Source organism: Syngnathus scovelli, chromosome 4, assembly GCF_024217435.2.
Source record: "Syngnathus scovelli strain Florida chromosome 4, RoL_Ssco_1.2, whole genome shotgun sequence".
NCBI classification, from domain to species: domain Eukaryota; kingdom Metazoa; phylum Chordata; class Actinopteri; order Syngnathiformes; family Syngnathidae; genus Syngnathus; species Syngnathus scovelli.
In genome coordinates this window covers 8,023,263-8,039,963 of record NC_090850.1, presented here as the reverse complement: position 1 = coordinate 8,039,963, position 16,701 = coordinate 8,023,263, and the positions used below count along the sequence as shown (strand labels likewise).

The window sequence follows — 16,701 nt, the reverse complement described above, 5'->3', positions numbered from 1 at the left end:
CACTTGCACACGTGACCATCAAATGTGGTATATACCAAGGAGACGCTCTGTCCCCAATGCTGTTCTGTATAGGACTGAACCCCCTCAGCCAAATAATCAACAAGACGGGCTATGGATACCAACTCAGGAATGGGGCCACCATCAGCCACCTCCTCTACATGGATGACATAAAGCTGTACGCTAAGAACGAGCGGGACATTGACTCCCTGATCCACACTACCAGGATCTACAGCTCTGACATCGGAATGTCATTCGGACTTGAGAAATGTGGCCGCATGGTGACTAAAAGAGGAAAGGTAATCCACACAGAGGGGGTCTCACTCCCAGAAGGAACAATAGCAGACATTGAGGACAGCTACAAATACCTTGGAATTCCACAGGCAAATGGCAACCTTGACGAGGAAACAAGGAAAGCAGCCACAGCCAAATACCTCCATCGAGTAAGGCAAGTCCTAAGAAGTCAGCTCAATGGCAAGAACAAGTCCCTAGCCATTAACAGCTACGCCCTACCAGTAATCAGGTACCCTGCAGGAATCATACGGTGGCCAAAGGAAGATATACAGACCACAGATATCAAGACACGGAAGCTCCTAACCATGCATGGAGGGTTCCATCCCAAGTCCAGCACCCTGAGACTGTACACTAGCCGTAAAGAAGGAGGCCGAGGACTAGCGAGCGTGAGAGCCACGATCCAAGATGAAACATCCAAGATCCATAAGTACATCAGGGATAAGGCCCCAACGGATGACGTGCTCAGTGAATGTCTCAGACAATGGGCATCAAAGGAAGATGAGGTGCTGGAGGGACCATCATGGGAGGACAAGCCCCTACATGGGATGTACCACCGAAACATAGCTGAAGTAGCTGATATCCAGAAATCCTACCAATGGCTAGAAAGAGCTGGTCTGAAGGACAGCACAGAGGCACTGATCCTGGCTGCACAAGAACAGGCCTTGAGCACCAGAGCAATAGAGGCCCAAATCTACCACACCAGACAAGACCCCAGGTGTAGATTGTGCAAAGAAGGTCCTGAGACAATCCAGCACATAACTGCAGGGTGTAAGATGCTGGCAGGTAAAGCATACATGGAGCGCCATAACCAAGTAGCTGGAATAGTGTACAGGAACATCTGTGCAGAGTATGGACTGGAAGTCCCAAGATCCAAGTGGGAAACACCTCCAAAGGTGGTAGAGAATGACCAAGCCAAGATCCTCTGGGACTTCCAGATCCAGACAGACAGAATGGTAATGGCGAACCAACCGGACATTGTGGTGGTGGACAAAGAGCAGAGGAAAGCCGTTGTGGTTGACATAGCCATCCCAAATGATGGTAACATTAGGAAAAAGGAACATGAGAAACTTGAGAAATATCAAGGGCTCAGAGAAGAGCTGGAGAAGACCTGGAGAGTTAAGACTTCAGTGGTACCTGTGGTCATTGGAGCACTAGGGGCAGTAACCCCCAAACTGGAGGAGTGGCTGAAACAGATCCCAGGAAAAACATCTGACATCTCAGTCCAGAAAAGTGCAGTACTAGGAACAGCAAAGATACTGCGTAGAACCCTCAAGCTCCCAGGCCTCTGGTAGAGGACCCGAGCTTGAAGGGAAAAAGAGACCACCCACGGGGGGTGAGGAAAAAGTTTTTGTTTTTATATATATATATATATATATATATATATATATATATATATATATATATATATATATATATATATATATATATATCTATATATATATATATATATATATATATATATATATATATATATATATATATATATATATATATATATATATATAATATTATTATTATTGTGAACAACGTAAACAAGTTGGCACGCTATAGTTTATAGTAGTATTTGAATTATTGAGAGAAATTCATTCATTTGCAACTTTGCATTTGAAAAATACCGCACATAACTTGAACACAACATGTTGTTACAGAGGATGGAAAAACAAGTACCAACCTGAAGGAACGCATCCTCCTAGTGGGTGTTTCCCATCGGATACCGAAGAAAACGAACAGTTGCACTGTAGTACAAACTCAAACAGTAGGTGGGAACTCAAAGATTTAGGAGTGTCCAGACGCACTTGACTTGCATTGCATAAACGGTACGTCATGAATGTGGACGCCGTGTTGTTGGTAGAGACGGTTAATTTCGCCGCTGAAAAGCATCGAAACCAGCGTCGTAAAGACCCAGAACAAACTCCCTATATTAATCACCCGATCGGTAAGTTGCGCTTTGCTCTGTAATCAGGAAAAATAATAAATACTGTAATGTCAATCAAACATGGTTCCTTACTTGCATGTTTATATGACCAGTGAAAGCAAAGTAAAGTAGCCTAAATATTACAGGCCAAGTTGAGTGAAAACTTTTTCCCTTGTCATTTTTATAATATGTTTTATTTCCAGTGTATCAGCATTAATGAACAATTCATTTGAAATTAATGTTGGAGCTTGTAAAGATACCGACTCAATCAAATACATCATGCAAAACACTGTATAGGAATTCCATAATTTGACAGTTAATTCCCTATGCCCGATTTATTCTGTGATTATCTTTGGTGAACATATACTCGACTGTTTCGCTGTTACGAGTTTATGCCTCTATTTTTCTATTCCAACTAGAGATGCACCGATCCGATATCTGGATCGGATATCGGCCCCGATATCAACAAAATAGATGGATCGGGTTTCGGAAAATGCAGCCGATCTGTGAGCCGATCCTTTCCATTATCTATTGGGATGCGGGCTACGTCATACGTTAGCAGCACGTGTGCCATATGCCGCGAGAGTTTTCTAAACAAACGCAAACATGGAGCGAACGAAAGAGTCAGCTGTGTGGAGGTACTTTAAACTGAACACGCCAACTAGCTCGACGGCAGTTTGTAATGTCTGCAAAGCTCATGTTGCCAGGGGTGGTGGTAGTACTGGCTAGAGACATCTTTTTTTCAATTAGAACGGAATTTGATAGAATGTATAAAGTGAACACATTTGCCGCATTGGAAATTAAAAATGGACACCGATTACTAAGAATAAAGCTGAAATGAAATGCCAGTTTATCGATCGGGTCCCGCACGAAGCCAAACTGGCGGCGCCATTACTGTGACGTCACAAGTTGTACATCTGGATGTCAACAAACCCAAACAACATGGCAGATGATAGCGACAGCTCCGTTTCTAGCGGCAATATTAGCATCATTTTATCATTTTATCCGATTCAGAAACCTCTTTTGACGCAGAATATGATGACTCTAGCAGTTCACTTGGGCTGAGCTGAGCACATTTTCTGAATTGTGCCCCTCCCGTCACTCTGGTTAGGTTGGCATAGTAAAAAGTGCTCTTGGGGGCTTTAGAGTGCCGAGTTGATCTCGGCACATGAAGACATGACCACCTGCAACGTTGGTTTAGGTTTTATAAGCATTTTTAATTTTATTGCTTAAATCGCATTTTCTCGACGAGCTGCGCACGTTTTCTGAATTGTGCCTCTCCCGTCACTGTGGTTAGGTTGGCATAGTAAAAAGAGTAGAGTGCCGAGTTGACCACTGCGAATGAAAAAATGAACATCTGCAGCTTTTGGTTTAGGTTTTAGGCGCATTTTTAATTTTATTTCTTAAATCGCATTTTTTCGACGAGCTGAGCACGTTTTCTGAATTGTGCCCCTCCCGTCACGCTTCGACATACTTTTCAAAGTCAAAGTCTCAAAGTCTCCTTTATTGTCAATTCCTCCGCATGTCAAGACACACAAAGAGATCGAAATTACGTTTCTCACTATCCCAGGGTGACAAGACAGCGTTCACAACGCACATACAAGTAAACAACACAGGAAAAATAAAACAAGAAGATGAACAATAAGAGTGATAGCACGCTAGCCGCTCCCGATGCACAGCAGAGTCCGGAAAGATAAGACAGAGTTCACAACGCACATACAAGTAAACAACACAGGAAAAATAAAACAAGAAGATGAACAATAAGAGTGATAGCACGCTAGCCGCTCCCGATGCACAGCAGAGTCCGGAAAGATAAGACAGAGTTCACAACGCACATACAAGTAAACAACACAGGAAAAATAAAACAAGAAGATGAACAATAAGAGTGATAACACGCTAGCCGCTCCCGATGCACAGCAGAGTCCGGAAAGATGACAGTCAACCAGGCCACTGTGAACACGAGCACACAGCAGGCACGCACTGTCCGGTTTGTGGATCCTATCAGGCGAACTCAACCCATCTTGTCGTCCCGCGAACGAATGTACGCCAGGATAATGGAAGGCACGGCTAGGCGAGCTGGGTTGGCCGCAAACCTGGCCCGACGTCTCCGCGCTGGCCCCTCTTCTCTTTTTGTTTACATTCACTGAAGCTAAACGCGTACAACTTGAGACGTCATGAGACGTCACTTCCGGCTGGCGGCTCGGTGCAGTCAAACTCGTCTGTGCGGCAAATTAAAATGATATTTTTCAGAGCAACAGCTTCCTTTTCGTTGTTTCGAGCGTCAATTTATATTTATAAGCCCATAAGCTAACTAAAACCGATTTATACATATACCGGTGTCTCTAGCCCTTTAATTAAGCATCTCCAGAAACACCACGCAACGGAGCACCAGGAGTTCCAGCAGTTGAGCAGATCTAAGGAAGCGGGAGGTGGACCTACACGGCAGTTAACGTTAGCAGATGCACTGCAAAGACGGGAGAAATTCCCAGGCAATAGCGCAAAAGCTATGAGAATTACTGAGAAAGTGCTGGAATTCATGGTTTTGGATGGACAACCGATGAATGTTGTTGAAAACGAGGGCTTCCGACGTTTACTTGAGCACCTGGAGCCACGGTACAATTTGCCATCGCGCAGGTATTATTCTGAGACCGTACTGTCAGAAATGTATGAGAACGTGTGCAAACACATGTTTACATTGCTTGATTATTGTATTTGACCAAATCACTTGTTTATTCTCTTGTCCCGATGCTATATTTTATTTTATAGAGGTATGTAGCTTGTTAAATCAACCATAATATCGGATCGGTATCGGGTATCGACCGATACGCAAACCCACGGCATCGGTATCGGTATCGAAACTGAAAAAGCCGGATCGGTGCATCTCTAATTCCAACACATTTGTTATGTTATGTTATGTTATGTTATGTTATGTTATGTTACCATCCGTAGATTGAAATAAAAAGTCCATTATAAGTAAAATTTATTAGAATAACAAAACTGATGACACGTAACTGATGACACCTCCCCCATTACTGTACTCACTCTGCTCTGTGCTTCTACTCTTAAGGAGTAGCAAGGATTCTCAGCCATGAAGGTGGCATCACTGACATTGTGGTATTACAAGTATGTTCACTTTAAGTTGATGCATTCATGTAAGTCCCCTCTGTTGTGCCCACTTATTAATTTATTTTATATATGTGTTTGTTTGTGTCCTTCTTTCTTGGAAGGCTGCTCTTCTTCATGACACGTTGGAAGACACAGACACAAAGCCCGAAGAGCTAGAAACAAAGTTTGGACCGATTGTTACTCGCATTGTTCAGGAGGTGACAGACGATAAGAGTCTGCCCAAACAAGAGCGGAAGCGTCTACAGGTGGAACATGCGCCCCACTGTAGCCACCAAGCCAAACTGGTCAAACTGGCAGACAAATTGTACAACCTCAGGGATTTGAACCGCTGCACACCTGTCGGTAATCATTTTCATGTCCATATATTTTTCATGTCCTTTTTTTTTTTTTAAATTTAGGATACATTTGAATTGAATATGATTTCAATCAGAACTGAGGCAATTACATAATTTGTTCCCATCACCAGCATGTCGTAGGTAGATTGTTTTTCTCACAACAAAACAATACAAAAAAAATGCAAGAATCTTTGTTTTTGCTTGACTTTGTATGAATAAAAGATAAATTACCACACAAAAACAAAGATTTAAGAAGCCACTAGATACAATCTGATCATCTTGTTTGTGATTTTTTTCAGGTTGGACGGCAGAGCGGGTCCAGCAGTATTTTGTGTGGGCCTGTGATGTTGTAAAAGGCCTGAAAGGTACCAACTCAGTTTTGGAGGGGAAGCTGGAGGAGTTGTTCAGACAGAGATGTTTGAAATAGTACATTTTGAAATAAAGTGATTTATTTCCTATACGTGTAGTATGTCTTCATTATTATTGTCTTTTAGTTAACGTGCCACTGAACAAGAACCATTACCATCGCCCACGTTCCTCGGGGGGTGTCCACCTCAATGACATGTTTTCTACAGTTTAATAGAATGTCATCTTGGACATTAGTAAAAAATGATAATTAAATGTTTAAGAATCGAGATAGTAGTTAAAATTGAGAATATAAAAGCAAAGCCTACTAAGTACATGCACTCCAGATAAAGCTTTAATGTAATCACTATCAGTGCTTCCATAGCATTGCAGTGCACCGCATTTTTCACTGTGTGTTTCTAATACTTGGGTTTGATTATGTATTTATCAAGGGGGCCACATTGTGTTGTGACTCCAGGTTTAAGTTTTACTTAACATTATGATACAGAAAAAAAAACTAAAATGCTATGCTTATTTGACAGCTTGGCTAAAAAAGGTCTAACAGAAAATATAAATGGACTATCAAATGGGTAGCAACTGGCTGGAAAAAATGATTGTGTGACCCTGGTTCAACATTTGAAGCAGCAGCAGAAGAAGAAGCAAACGAAGAAGAACCATTAGACAAAAAAGAAGAGCCTGGCTCCGCCTCTTTTGTGTAGCCGCACTGCAGTGTACATTCGAATGTGCATTATTTGAAGTAGTAGCGCGTTCCTTTTTCAACGAAATACTGCAATTTTCTGAGCTTGGTTAGTCCACGAGGCAGCCATGTCTAACCACGATTCAGCCAACATGAAGCTTCCACCTATACAGTCCACGGCTGGAGCCGTACCGGTCCGGAATGAGAAAGGTTAGACGTAAATGACTAGCTAAAAGCTTACTAGCTTAGCAATGTAACGCTAACGACAAGGCAAAACATCAGTCGTGTTCATTCTGATAGTCAATTGTCTTATTGTCAATTTAGTGTCGAGATCAGTTTTGTTCAATCTGATAACAAATTTACTTATTGTCGGTTTAGTGTTAAAAAAAAACATCTAGATGAATTGTTTAGAACCTATTACATCGTTACAGCACCAATGCATCCCTGGACAGTGAACTTAATCATAATTTCATGAATAATTTAACAAAACACAGATTAACATAAATTAAAAAATCAGGGTTGCAAGTTTACACTTCGATATGTTTTGGGGGGTTTTTGCGCTATTTGCGTTGGTTGTTTCTCCAATGCTATTGGGTCTGCCTTGCCATGCCATCAATAATACTTTGAGGGACAATTAAAACGGTTTCTTATTAAATATTTGCTGTTGACCAATGTAATTTTAATTTTGAATAGCATCTCATCAATTCTCATTTGAAAATTTCCTTAATTAAACTGTGTACACTAAGAAAATTTAGGTTGTGCGTTTACAGCAGTGCATATTGTCATTGTGGTGCTACCTTTTTGTTTTCTATCAGTTGATACTACTGTAAAAAATTATTTGGAAAACTTTGGACTTTGTACAGTTTGTAATCCATTTGTATGTTGATTTTCAGGTGAGCTCTCTATGGAAAAAGTGAAGGTGAAGAGATATGTGTCAGGCAAACGTCCAGACTATGCCCCGATGGAGTCATCAGATGAGGAAGAGGAGGATTTTCAATTTGTTAAAAAGGGAAAAGAAATTGAGCCCGAGATTGAACAGGAGGAAGAGGATGTGTCTGACCCACGTTTAAAGCGTTTGCTCAACCGTGTCTCTGAGGATGTTGAGGAGAGGTATCAACTGTCTCCGTGCTTTTGACAATCTGATCTCCTCAGAATGACAGCTTGCGCCTGAAAGTTTGACCCCTTTGTTTCTATCGTTGATCAGGCTCGCCAGACATAGACAAATTGTAGAGCCTGAAGTTGTTGCTGAGAGCAGCGAAGACTCTGATGAAGGGACGTGGCATCCACAACGTGAGCGTGAGGAAAGCAGCGAGGATGAAGAAGAGGAAGAGGAAGAAATTGATGATGAGGTTTGCATCAAAATTGAATTTTATCCAATTCGAGGGCATAATATCAATACATTCTAATTTTCATTTTGGTGTTCTCGTTTTACAGGAGTAATATGATGTGTTAACGTTATAAACTGCTTGCCTTGCACTATTCTTCCAAACCAACAATGTAAAAGCACATTATCAAGTGGAAGAAGGCACACTGAGTTACATTGTATTGTTTTATATTTACGGCCTTAAAGTGTTTTAGTCATGCATGTATCACCTGTAATTACCGTATTTTCCGGACTATAAGTCGCTCCGGAGTATAAGTCGCACCAGCCATAAAATGCCCCAAAAAGTGAAAAAAAACATATATAAGTCGCTCCGGAGTATAAGTCGCATTTTGGGGGCAATTTATTCGACAAAATCCCACACCAAAAACAGTCATGAACGAGCAACAACAGGCTAAACGATAGCAACAACAGGCTAAACGATAGGTATGCTAACGTGACAAACACAAACAAAGAGCTGAGAACGGGCCTGACGTAACATATAGAGTGATTAAGGACAACTATTACATGAATAACATGTTTATAAAACCATCAGTGTCACTCCAATTCATTAAATAGCAACAACAGGCTAAACGATAGGTATGCTAACGTGACAAACTCAAACAAAGAGCTGAGAACGGGCCTGACGTAACATATAGAGTGATTAAGGACAACTATTACATGAATAACATGTTTATAAAACCATCGGTGTCACTCCAATTCATTAAATAGCAACAACAGGCTAAACGATAGGTATGCTAACATGACAAACACAAACAAAGAGCTGAGAACGGGCCTGACGTAACATATAGAGTGATTAAGGACAACTATTACATGAATAACATGTTTATAAAACCATCAGTGTCACTCCAATTCATTAAATCCATCGATCGTTCTTTGTCAACAATGGGTGCGCACGGCTGAGGGCGCTTGCGCTTCAAAATATTCCACAGGCTCATATAACGATAGATAAACTATATTTTAAATAACTATAATACAAGCCAATAATATTATCAAACCATCCGTGCACTTTAATTCCATTAAATCCATCGATCAAATTCCTCGTCCTTTGTCAACATCGCCGCGCGTGCGCCCTGACGTCAGCCTCGTCTTTATTCCACAGATCTACTATATAACTATATTGTAGCGTTAACAAAGTACAAGGATAGACGTAGGTTTGGTAAACGGCTCTTTATTAAACAAAACAAACTTCCAAGCGTGTGGCGGCGTGGACTTCCAGACAGACCGGGCGTGCGTAATGGCCATGTCCGAGCCCCACGCACCGTTCGCGGACAGCCACTCGGCCGAGCGTCGGCCCCCGACTCAGTAGAGACCGGGCGTGCGTAAAAGCCATAATAGTTTTTCAAACCTTCTATGTCACTCCAAATCCTTAATTCCTTCAAACTCGTTGTCCTCCGTGTCACTTAGAAATGGTCACCGCTAATGATGGTAGTCCTTGTGTGGGCACGTTTGTATGTAAACAACCGGCGCGCCGCGCTACTGACGTCACTTGAAATAGTAATCCATTGGTACATCACGGTTCTCCAAACTTTCTTTCTGCTGCTCGATTACTGTTTTCAGCTGCATATTTTACAACTTGAAGTTTGTAACCTGCAAAATATGAGTTTCTTTTTGGTGCCATTTTTCTTAAGCCCACCCAGTTGATGAGTCACGGCCAACGGTAAAATTTAGAGCGCCCTCATCCAGTTTCGTCTGAAAATATAATTTTTTTTGGTTGTTTTATCAAAGTCAAAGTCTGCTTTATCGTCGATATATTTTTTTATATACTAAGACACACAAAGAGATTGAAATTACATTTCCACTATCCCTCGGTGAGATAGTACACATATGCATACAAGCATCACAAAAAAAAAACCAAGAAGGCACTAACAATGAATAAATAAGAGTATTGAATAAATGATAAATAAACAAATAATAATAAATAATAATAATAAATATAAGAGGAGCAAAAATGGAGCAAGTGTACATACAGCAGACAGTGGACTTGGATATGGTGCTTTAAAGTGTTAATTGCTTTATTTGACGTTTTCTCTATTTTTTATGTTTTGAATATGTTCAAGATAAAGAAATAAAAGCATGTGAAGTGATCAACTATACTAAAAATAACATGGGAAGTGGTCAACTATACTTGTAAGTGATGTCTTAATGATCAAGTAAAAATTTGTGAAAAAAAACATATATAAGTCGCTCCTGAGTATAAGTCGCCCCCCCACCCAAACTATGAAAAAAACCGCGACTTATAGTCCGGAAATTACGGTATACTTTCTCACTGTATATTTTTTGTGCAGGAAATTGAGAGGCGTCGAGGAATGATGCGTCAACGGGCTTTGGAACGCAAGACTGAAGAGATGGAGGTCCTAGAGGTGGAGGAGGAAGGCAAATCAGGGGAGGAATCGGAGTCAGAGTCTGAGTATGAAGAATATACCGATAGTGAAGATGAAGCCGAGCCCAGACTCAAACCAGTCTTCATTCGCAAGTAAGAGCTGCTTTGATCATGTGTGTACAGCTCAGTGGCCTAGTAGTAGAGTGTCTGCCCTGAAACTGGAAGGTTGTGGGTTCAAACCCCGGCCGGGTCATACCAAAGACTATAAAAATGGGACCCATTGCCTCCCTGCTTGGCACTCAGCATTAACGGTTGGAATTGGGGAGTTAGATCACTAAATGATTCCCGAGCGCGGCACCGCTGCTGCTCACTGCTCCCCTCTCCCCCAGGGGATGGATCAAAATCACATGGGGATGGGGTAAATGCAGAGGACAAATTTCACCACACCCAGATGTGTGTGTGATGATGATCATTGGGACTTTAAGTCAAGTCAAGTCTCAAAGGGCTTCACATAGCCAAAATTGACAATTATTCTCAAAGCATCCCCTGATCTTAAGCTCCCAAAAGGGCAAGGAAAAACTCAAAAAAACCCTGCCAGGGGAAAATGAGAAACCTTGAGAAGGGACCACAGATGGAAGGATCCCCCTTTCAGGATCACCGGGTTGTAATGGATGCAGAGAGGGCACAAGTAATACATAATATGAAAATCAATGAAAAAATGGATGTCGGAGGTGCCCTCGATTGTCCTGGCAGTGTCTTCAAGGAGGTTGAGCTGCAGTTTCTTCATCTTGAATTGGTCCCCGAGAATCCAGCTAGCCGCTATCAGCTTTTGAGCCACTTAACCCCCTCCCCAGCCAGGGAGGGGGTGGGCAGAGAGAACAAAACAAACTCCGGCCAAATCGGCCACTACAAGTTAGTTAAAGGCCATCTCATAGAAATGTGTCTTTAAACGTGTCTTAAATGTTTCTACTGAGGTAGTAGTTCTAATATCCATTGGTAGAGCATTCCAAAGCTCTGGAGCCCGAATAGAGAATGCTCTAGACCAGGTATGGGCAAACTACGGCCCGCGGGCCACATCCGGCCCGCGGGACCGTTTAATCCGGCCCGCCAACCCTAAATAAATTGTATTATTCAACTTTTTTTTCGCGGTCATTTTGCCTGCAATGACTGCGTTTCCCCAGTAGATGGGGAACCACTCGCCTGCGCATTTACTAACGGAAGCCGTGTCAGAAAGCTCGGTGCACACTCACAAGTGCGTGTACGTACTCAGTAGTACGGAAATGGCGCACTCGCGCTCTATTTGTAGCAGTGCCGAATTTAGTGATGACAGCATTCTTGTAATTTGCGCGCCGAGTTTTCGGATACAGTTTTACGCTAAAGCCACCCACAAACCTTCCCCTGGAATCCTTCCATTAAAATGAGTCGCCCAAGGAAAAGCAAGGTGGACACTGAGTGCCGAGTGTTTAAAAAGAGTGGCCAATTTGGCTCGACGTACGCGACGTGACGTTCAGCCACATGAGCATCAACATCAAATGAACACTGAAAATGAAGGGGAGGCTTTCAAGTTTGTTGTAAAAAAATGCATTTTGAATATGATCTGTACAAATAGCAGGGATTGAAACTAGCGACCATTCTCATTTTCAAACAATGCAGGATGCTAAAGGACATTGATGCACCACCTGTTTGTGACTAATCTTAACCTTTAAAGTTCTTAAGGCTTACTTTAAGGAAGTGTTTTCCGTTTCCTCACTTCTGTTACCAGGTGTTTGTGAGTTAAAACTCTGCTCTCACCGTGTTGCCGTTTTGATTACTTTATTTGGATGTATGCTTTCACCGATTCTTCAAGATGATATATTTGGTCAGAATGTTTGCCGTTTGATGTGATCTCATAAGATAAACATCTTTCATTAATCTGACCTGCAGGCACTGAAGTGATAGAGACTGTTATTCATAATAACAGTGTCATATTTTATGAGAATCACTGATAGCAGTTTTTAGGGATGTTTTTTGCTGTTAATACATGCATTTGTTTTCAAAAAACATTTTTTGAATATCCATGCTTTACTACCTACTAAAGGCCAAAACCTTTTATGCAATGACCTTTACAGGTCGTTTATATTACTTCACACAAACACTACATCCATCTGCTCCTGGTTCGGCCCCCCGGTCAAAATTTAGAACCCAATTCGGCCCGCAAGTCAAAAGGTTTGCCCACCCCTGCTCTAGACCCTGCAGACATTTTCGTGGCCCTCGGTGTAACTAAAAGACTAGCGTTTTGCGAACAAAGGTTACGAGACGGAACATAAGGAATGACTAGGTCGACGAGATATGAAGGCGCTAAGCCATGCAGTGATTTATAGGTTAGTAGAAGAACCTTGAAGTCACATCTTAAATAGACCGGGAGCCAATGTAATTTAACTTAACAACTTTGTGCCACATTCTCTTCTTAAACATTAGCAGCTGACTCTCAAGCCAGAAATGTTTGTTATTTAGTTTGTTGGTGTAGTATTTTGTCATCTAAGCAATTCTATCATGTTTATTAGCTTCTCACAATTCATTTGTTGTGCCCTGAATATTTTTGCATCTCAGAAAAGACAGAGTTACCGTGGCAGAGCGGGAAGCCGAGCAGCAAAAGCAAAGAGAGCTGGAGGCTGAAGCCAAGAGGCAGCAGGAGGAGCGCCGACGCTACACACTGAAGATCGTAGAAGAGGAGGCCAAGAAGGAGTTTGAGGAGAATCGGCGCTCCCTGGCTGCATTGGAAGCCCTCGACACAGATGGCGAGAACGAGGAGGAGGAGTACGAAGCCTGGAAAGTTCGGGAACTGAAACGAATTAAGAAGGACAGAGAAGCTCGAGAAGCGTGAGTAGAAGCTGACATTTTATTTATAAAGATGTTTGAATTTGGCTATTTAGGTAAGGGTGTTGCAACAAAATTATTATTATATTATTTTTAAACTTCTGAAACATCACTTGAAGAACAATACTACAGCCTTGACTAATTTGGTAATAGAAATGGTTTGTGTTGGCAGCATGGAGAAGGAAAAGTCAGAAATTGAGAGATTCCGTAACATGAAGGATGAGGAGCGCAGGGCAGAGCTTCGCAACAATGGCAAAGTCATCACCAACAAAGCGTCTAAAGGAAAATACAAGTTCCTTCAGAAGTACTACCATAGAGGCGCCTTTTTCTTGGTGAGTTGCTACACGGGTGCACTGTTGGACATGTTGTTTATAGTCACTGCAATCTGGTATGGGGAATTGAGTTGATTTTTGTACATTTTGTTGGTTACATAAATAGCAGGTAATATAACTGTAAATGTGATGATTTGTGTTGCAGAATGAGGAGGACGAAGTGTACAAGCGAGACTTCAGTGCACCCACGCTGGAGGATCACTTCAATAAAACCATCCTGCCCAAAGTCATGCAGGTCAGAAACAATATGTACACTTCCTTAGTTAAGTTGAAAAGTATTTGTGATGCAGGGAACATGTTACTGCAGCATCCAAAACAAAGACTCTTGACAAGCCTCAAGACTCAGACCCAAGTCAAATTTGGCCTATGAAGAATGTACAACTATGTTGTGTTGATGTTAACAATCACATGTGCAGTCAAAGGGTTCCTTTTTTTGACACATTTTTCATCCCAATAAGGTTAAAAACTTTGGGCGGTCTGGACGTACCAAGTATACTCACCTGGTGGATCAGGACACCACGTCGTTTGACTCTGCGTGGGCTCAGGAAAGTGCTCAGAACAACAAGTTCTTTAAGCAGAAGGCAGCAGGAGTAAGAGATGTGTTTGACAGACCCACGGTAAAGAGGAAGAAGACATAAATGTGTGTCATCAATGCACTCAACCCTTGCTAGGACTTTGAAATAGAAAACAGATTCGGTTTGGATTGTTTCAGTCCATCTTAAAAGACTGCAGATATAATTTGAGAGGTTTGAAAATGGATGTCATCTTTGCTCTCTCCTGTATTTTGACCAATGATATGTTTATTGTCCCAGATGAGAAACGGTGGGACATCAACAAAACATGTAATGCGTTTCTCAAAGCTCTTTGGGGCTAGTTATTGTCAAGATGTAAGGTAATTTTGTACATATTCACCTTGGTATGACTGAGTTAACAGATTCCCTCTTCCATATTTGTGACAGGCTGATTTGTTTTTGTAAAATAAAACTTGTATTTTCAGAATTTTAAGAACGCAAAAGTATAGTATTCTCTAAATGTTAACAAACACACAGACAATAGGTTTTCAAAATACTTTATTGTAAAAAGTTTGCCCCCTCATGACACCTCAACATTAATTTTAGTGAAATTGGTCAGAACAACGATGATGAGAGTTCTCTGCATGCATGCACGTGTTCAGCTGGTCAGAGCCACAAGCGCTTCCACCACGTTGCCCATGTGCTCCCTCAGACTGCGCTCTGCTGAGACCCTCGAAATTTCCATCTCTGACATCTGAGTCAAAGCACAAACATCGCCAAACACACTGCTTTAGTACCAAGGGATCAACTATTTGGAAAATTCAAACATACGAGTGCTCAGAACATCACCTGTCCAAAATTGTTTTGAAATCACATTTATTTTTGCACTCTCTACATTTCAGATGTTTATACCCAAGTACTAAGATTGAGCTTTGAAATGTCAATTTTTATATCCATTAGGGTTAACAATTAAAGAGCCGTCCATTTGCGTCATTGCTTTACAATTGATTGGAATTTGTATATATTCCTGAAGGCAATTGGACAAACTTTTCACCTTCTTACTTTTACGGAAACATATCACCAAACTCTTACAAACCAAAAATGGTGCTGGAGTCAATTAGGCTCCTTTTATTAACACTGGTTAAATGTTCTAATTCATGACAGTTCCATGTGTGTTAGATAAGATACCAACACTTACATACGTACGTAAATCTTAACAAGCACACAAAGACAATTTGGAATACGTACTGGAAATACCAACATACTTACAATTAACTCCACATCCTCTTTCTTGATTGTGACTTTGGCCAACTCCTTTTCTCTGAAATAATAATTTAAAAAAGTCAATAAAATCACCTACTCAGGTAAAAAACAAAACATTTATATTCACTTTATTCCTACGCCCTATTAGTCCTTTGAGAGAAACTAGCATTTTATTTCAATGGCAACTTTTACTGCAGATCTAACTTGACTACCCTCTGTGGCTTCTGATATGATGAATCTGAAAAGCTGCGAGGTGTATCAGTACCTACACAATAATAAAGTTGGTATTTTTGTAAATCGTGAAATGATACATTGAAAGTTCCAAACATTTTTATATCGAAGACCTTACCTCTCAATTTTAGCTTTCTGTTCTCGTGATCTTCTGTCTCCAATTACTGTCATGGCCTGGGGGAAAAACACCATCTTAAATACGTGGACTAAAAGAAAAAAAAACATATATACACATACATTTTCCACTGTCAAAAACAAAGGCTGCGGTTCTGAAATAGGTTGAGCACTACCAACCTGGAGAGCGTGATATTAAAAATACAGCACATTTTGCAGTATTTTTTTAAGGTATAGTTGTGAAATCCAGACACGCTTTCTGTTCATTTTCAATGGGTGTTTTAGCTAATTGGTACAATCTTATCATGTTCAATGTATACGACACGTTTATCCCACAGTTAAGACAACATTCATTTTAATCCCATGACCGCGATAGTCACGATGCAGTCAGCAGTTGCCGCATGTTAGTTAGGAGTCGTCAACAGGAGCAGGTTCTTTTACCGTTTGTAAATCGGAACTGGATATTTCCTTCTCCTCCGCATAATCAGTGACCCTCTCCAAATCGGCGGCACCGCTGTCATGTTTACGAGGCTTTTCTGCCGGCTTCCCAGTGCAGTTTTCGTCAGCATCCAGGTCCAAATCGACATCACCCTCAGTCGCCATGTTTGTAAGGAGTGACGCTGGGAAACTCTTCTTCGTTTTCGGGTATATTAGCCATACTGTGATTTACCTCCCTCTACAGGTGTTTTTTGTAATTGCAACTTTACCCACCACACGTCTGTTGGTACCCTACTAGTCTGTCAAACTTGTGATAAACTTGTTACGCCTCTAGATGGTGATCTTTCTTTAAAGATAAACGCTAGTGCAACGGAAATGTACTGTATTATATTTCCTAAGGAGTAAAATATCACGCGTTTCATGGATCTTAGTTTGTCCATCAATAAATTTTTCATTATAGCTTAGTTTTTTAAATTTATTTCTTATTTCAGTTTTAAGGATGGCGATGTAGGGCACTGGTTAGCAAACCCGCCTCACAGTTT

General features: G+C 41.2%; 3 protein-coding genes across 3 annotated transcripts; 2 read left to right on the top strand and 1 right to left on the bottom strand.

The window, feature by feature from the left end:
* Positions 1-2,000: 2,000 nt before the first annotated feature.
* hddc3 (HD domain containing 3) lies at positions 2,001-6,125 on the top strand. Its single transcript, XM_049717837.2, has 4 exons — positions 2,001-2,227; positions 5,274-5,329; positions 5,434-5,674; positions 5,967-6,125. Exons 1-4 carry the CDS (start codon positions 2,116-2,118, stop codon positions 6,092-6,094), a joined length of 537 nt encoding a protein of 178 aa, XP_049573794.1. The 5' UTR covers positions 2,001-2,115; the 3' UTR covers positions 6,095-6,125.
* A 583-nt stretch (positions 6,126-6,708) lies between these two features.
* On the top strand, positions 6,709-16,301 carry mfap1 (microfibril associated protein 1). Its single transcript, XM_049717808.1, has 8 exons — positions 6,709-6,919; positions 7,603-7,819; positions 7,914-8,058; positions 10,379-10,566; positions 13,003-13,272; positions 13,442-13,601; positions 13,747-13,836; positions 14,060-16,301. Exons 1-8 carry the CDS (start codon positions 6,838-6,840, stop codon positions 14,237-14,239), a joined length of 1,332 nt encoding a protein of 443 aa, XP_049573765.1. The 5' UTR covers positions 6,709-6,837; the 3' UTR covers positions 14,240-16,301.
* On the bottom strand, positions 14,655-16,358 carry hypk (huntingtin interacting protein K). The gene is made up of 4 exons (XM_049717841.2): positions 16,163-16,358; positions 15,726-15,781; positions 15,383-15,434; positions 14,655-14,867 (listed from the first exon to the last, which is right to left on the bottom strand). Exons 1-4 carry the CDS (start codon positions 16,322-16,324, stop codon positions 14,772-14,774), a joined length of 366 nt encoding a protein of 121 aa, XP_049573798.1. The 5' UTR covers positions 16,325-16,358; the 3' UTR covers positions 14,655-14,771.
* Between the last annotated feature and the right edge of the window lie 343 nt (positions 16,359-16,701).

Coding starts and splice junctions, on each gene's coding strand:
- hypk (XM_049717841.2), bottom strand. CDS start 16,324: ATGGCGACTGAGGGTGATGTCGATTTGGACCTGGATGCTGACGAAAAC. Junction 15,435..15,725: donor CAGAAAGCTAAAATTGAGAG/GTAAGGTCTTCG, acceptor TTATTATTTCAG/AGAAAAGGAGTTGGCCAAAG. Junction 14,868..15,382: donor AAGAGGATGTGGAGTTAATT/GTAAGTATGTTG, acceptor GCTTTGACTCAG/ATGTCAGAGATGGAAATTTC.
- mfap1 (XM_049717808.1), top strand. CDS start 6,838: ATGTCTAACCACGATTCAGCCAACATGAAGCTTCCACCTATACAGTCC. Junction 6,920..7,602: donor ACCGGTCCGGAATGAGAAAG/GTTAGACGTAAA, acceptor GTTGATTTTCAG/GTGAGCTCTCTATGGAAAAA. Junction 13,273..13,441: donor GACAGAGAAGCTCGAGAAGC/GTGAGTAGAAGC, acceptor TTGTGTTGGCAG/CATGGAGAAGGAAAAGTCAG.
- hddc3 (XM_049717837.2), top strand. CDS start 2,116: ATGAATGTGGACGCCGTGTTGTTGGTAGAGACGGTTAATTTCGCCGCT. Junction 5,330..5,433: donor CTGACATTGTGGTATTACAA/GTATGTTCACTT, acceptor CTTTCTTGGAAG/GCTGCTCTTCTTCATGACAC. Junction 5,675..5,966: donor GAACCGCTGCACACCTGTCG/GTAATCATTTTC, acceptor GATTTTTTTCAG/GTTGGACGGCAGAGCGGGTC.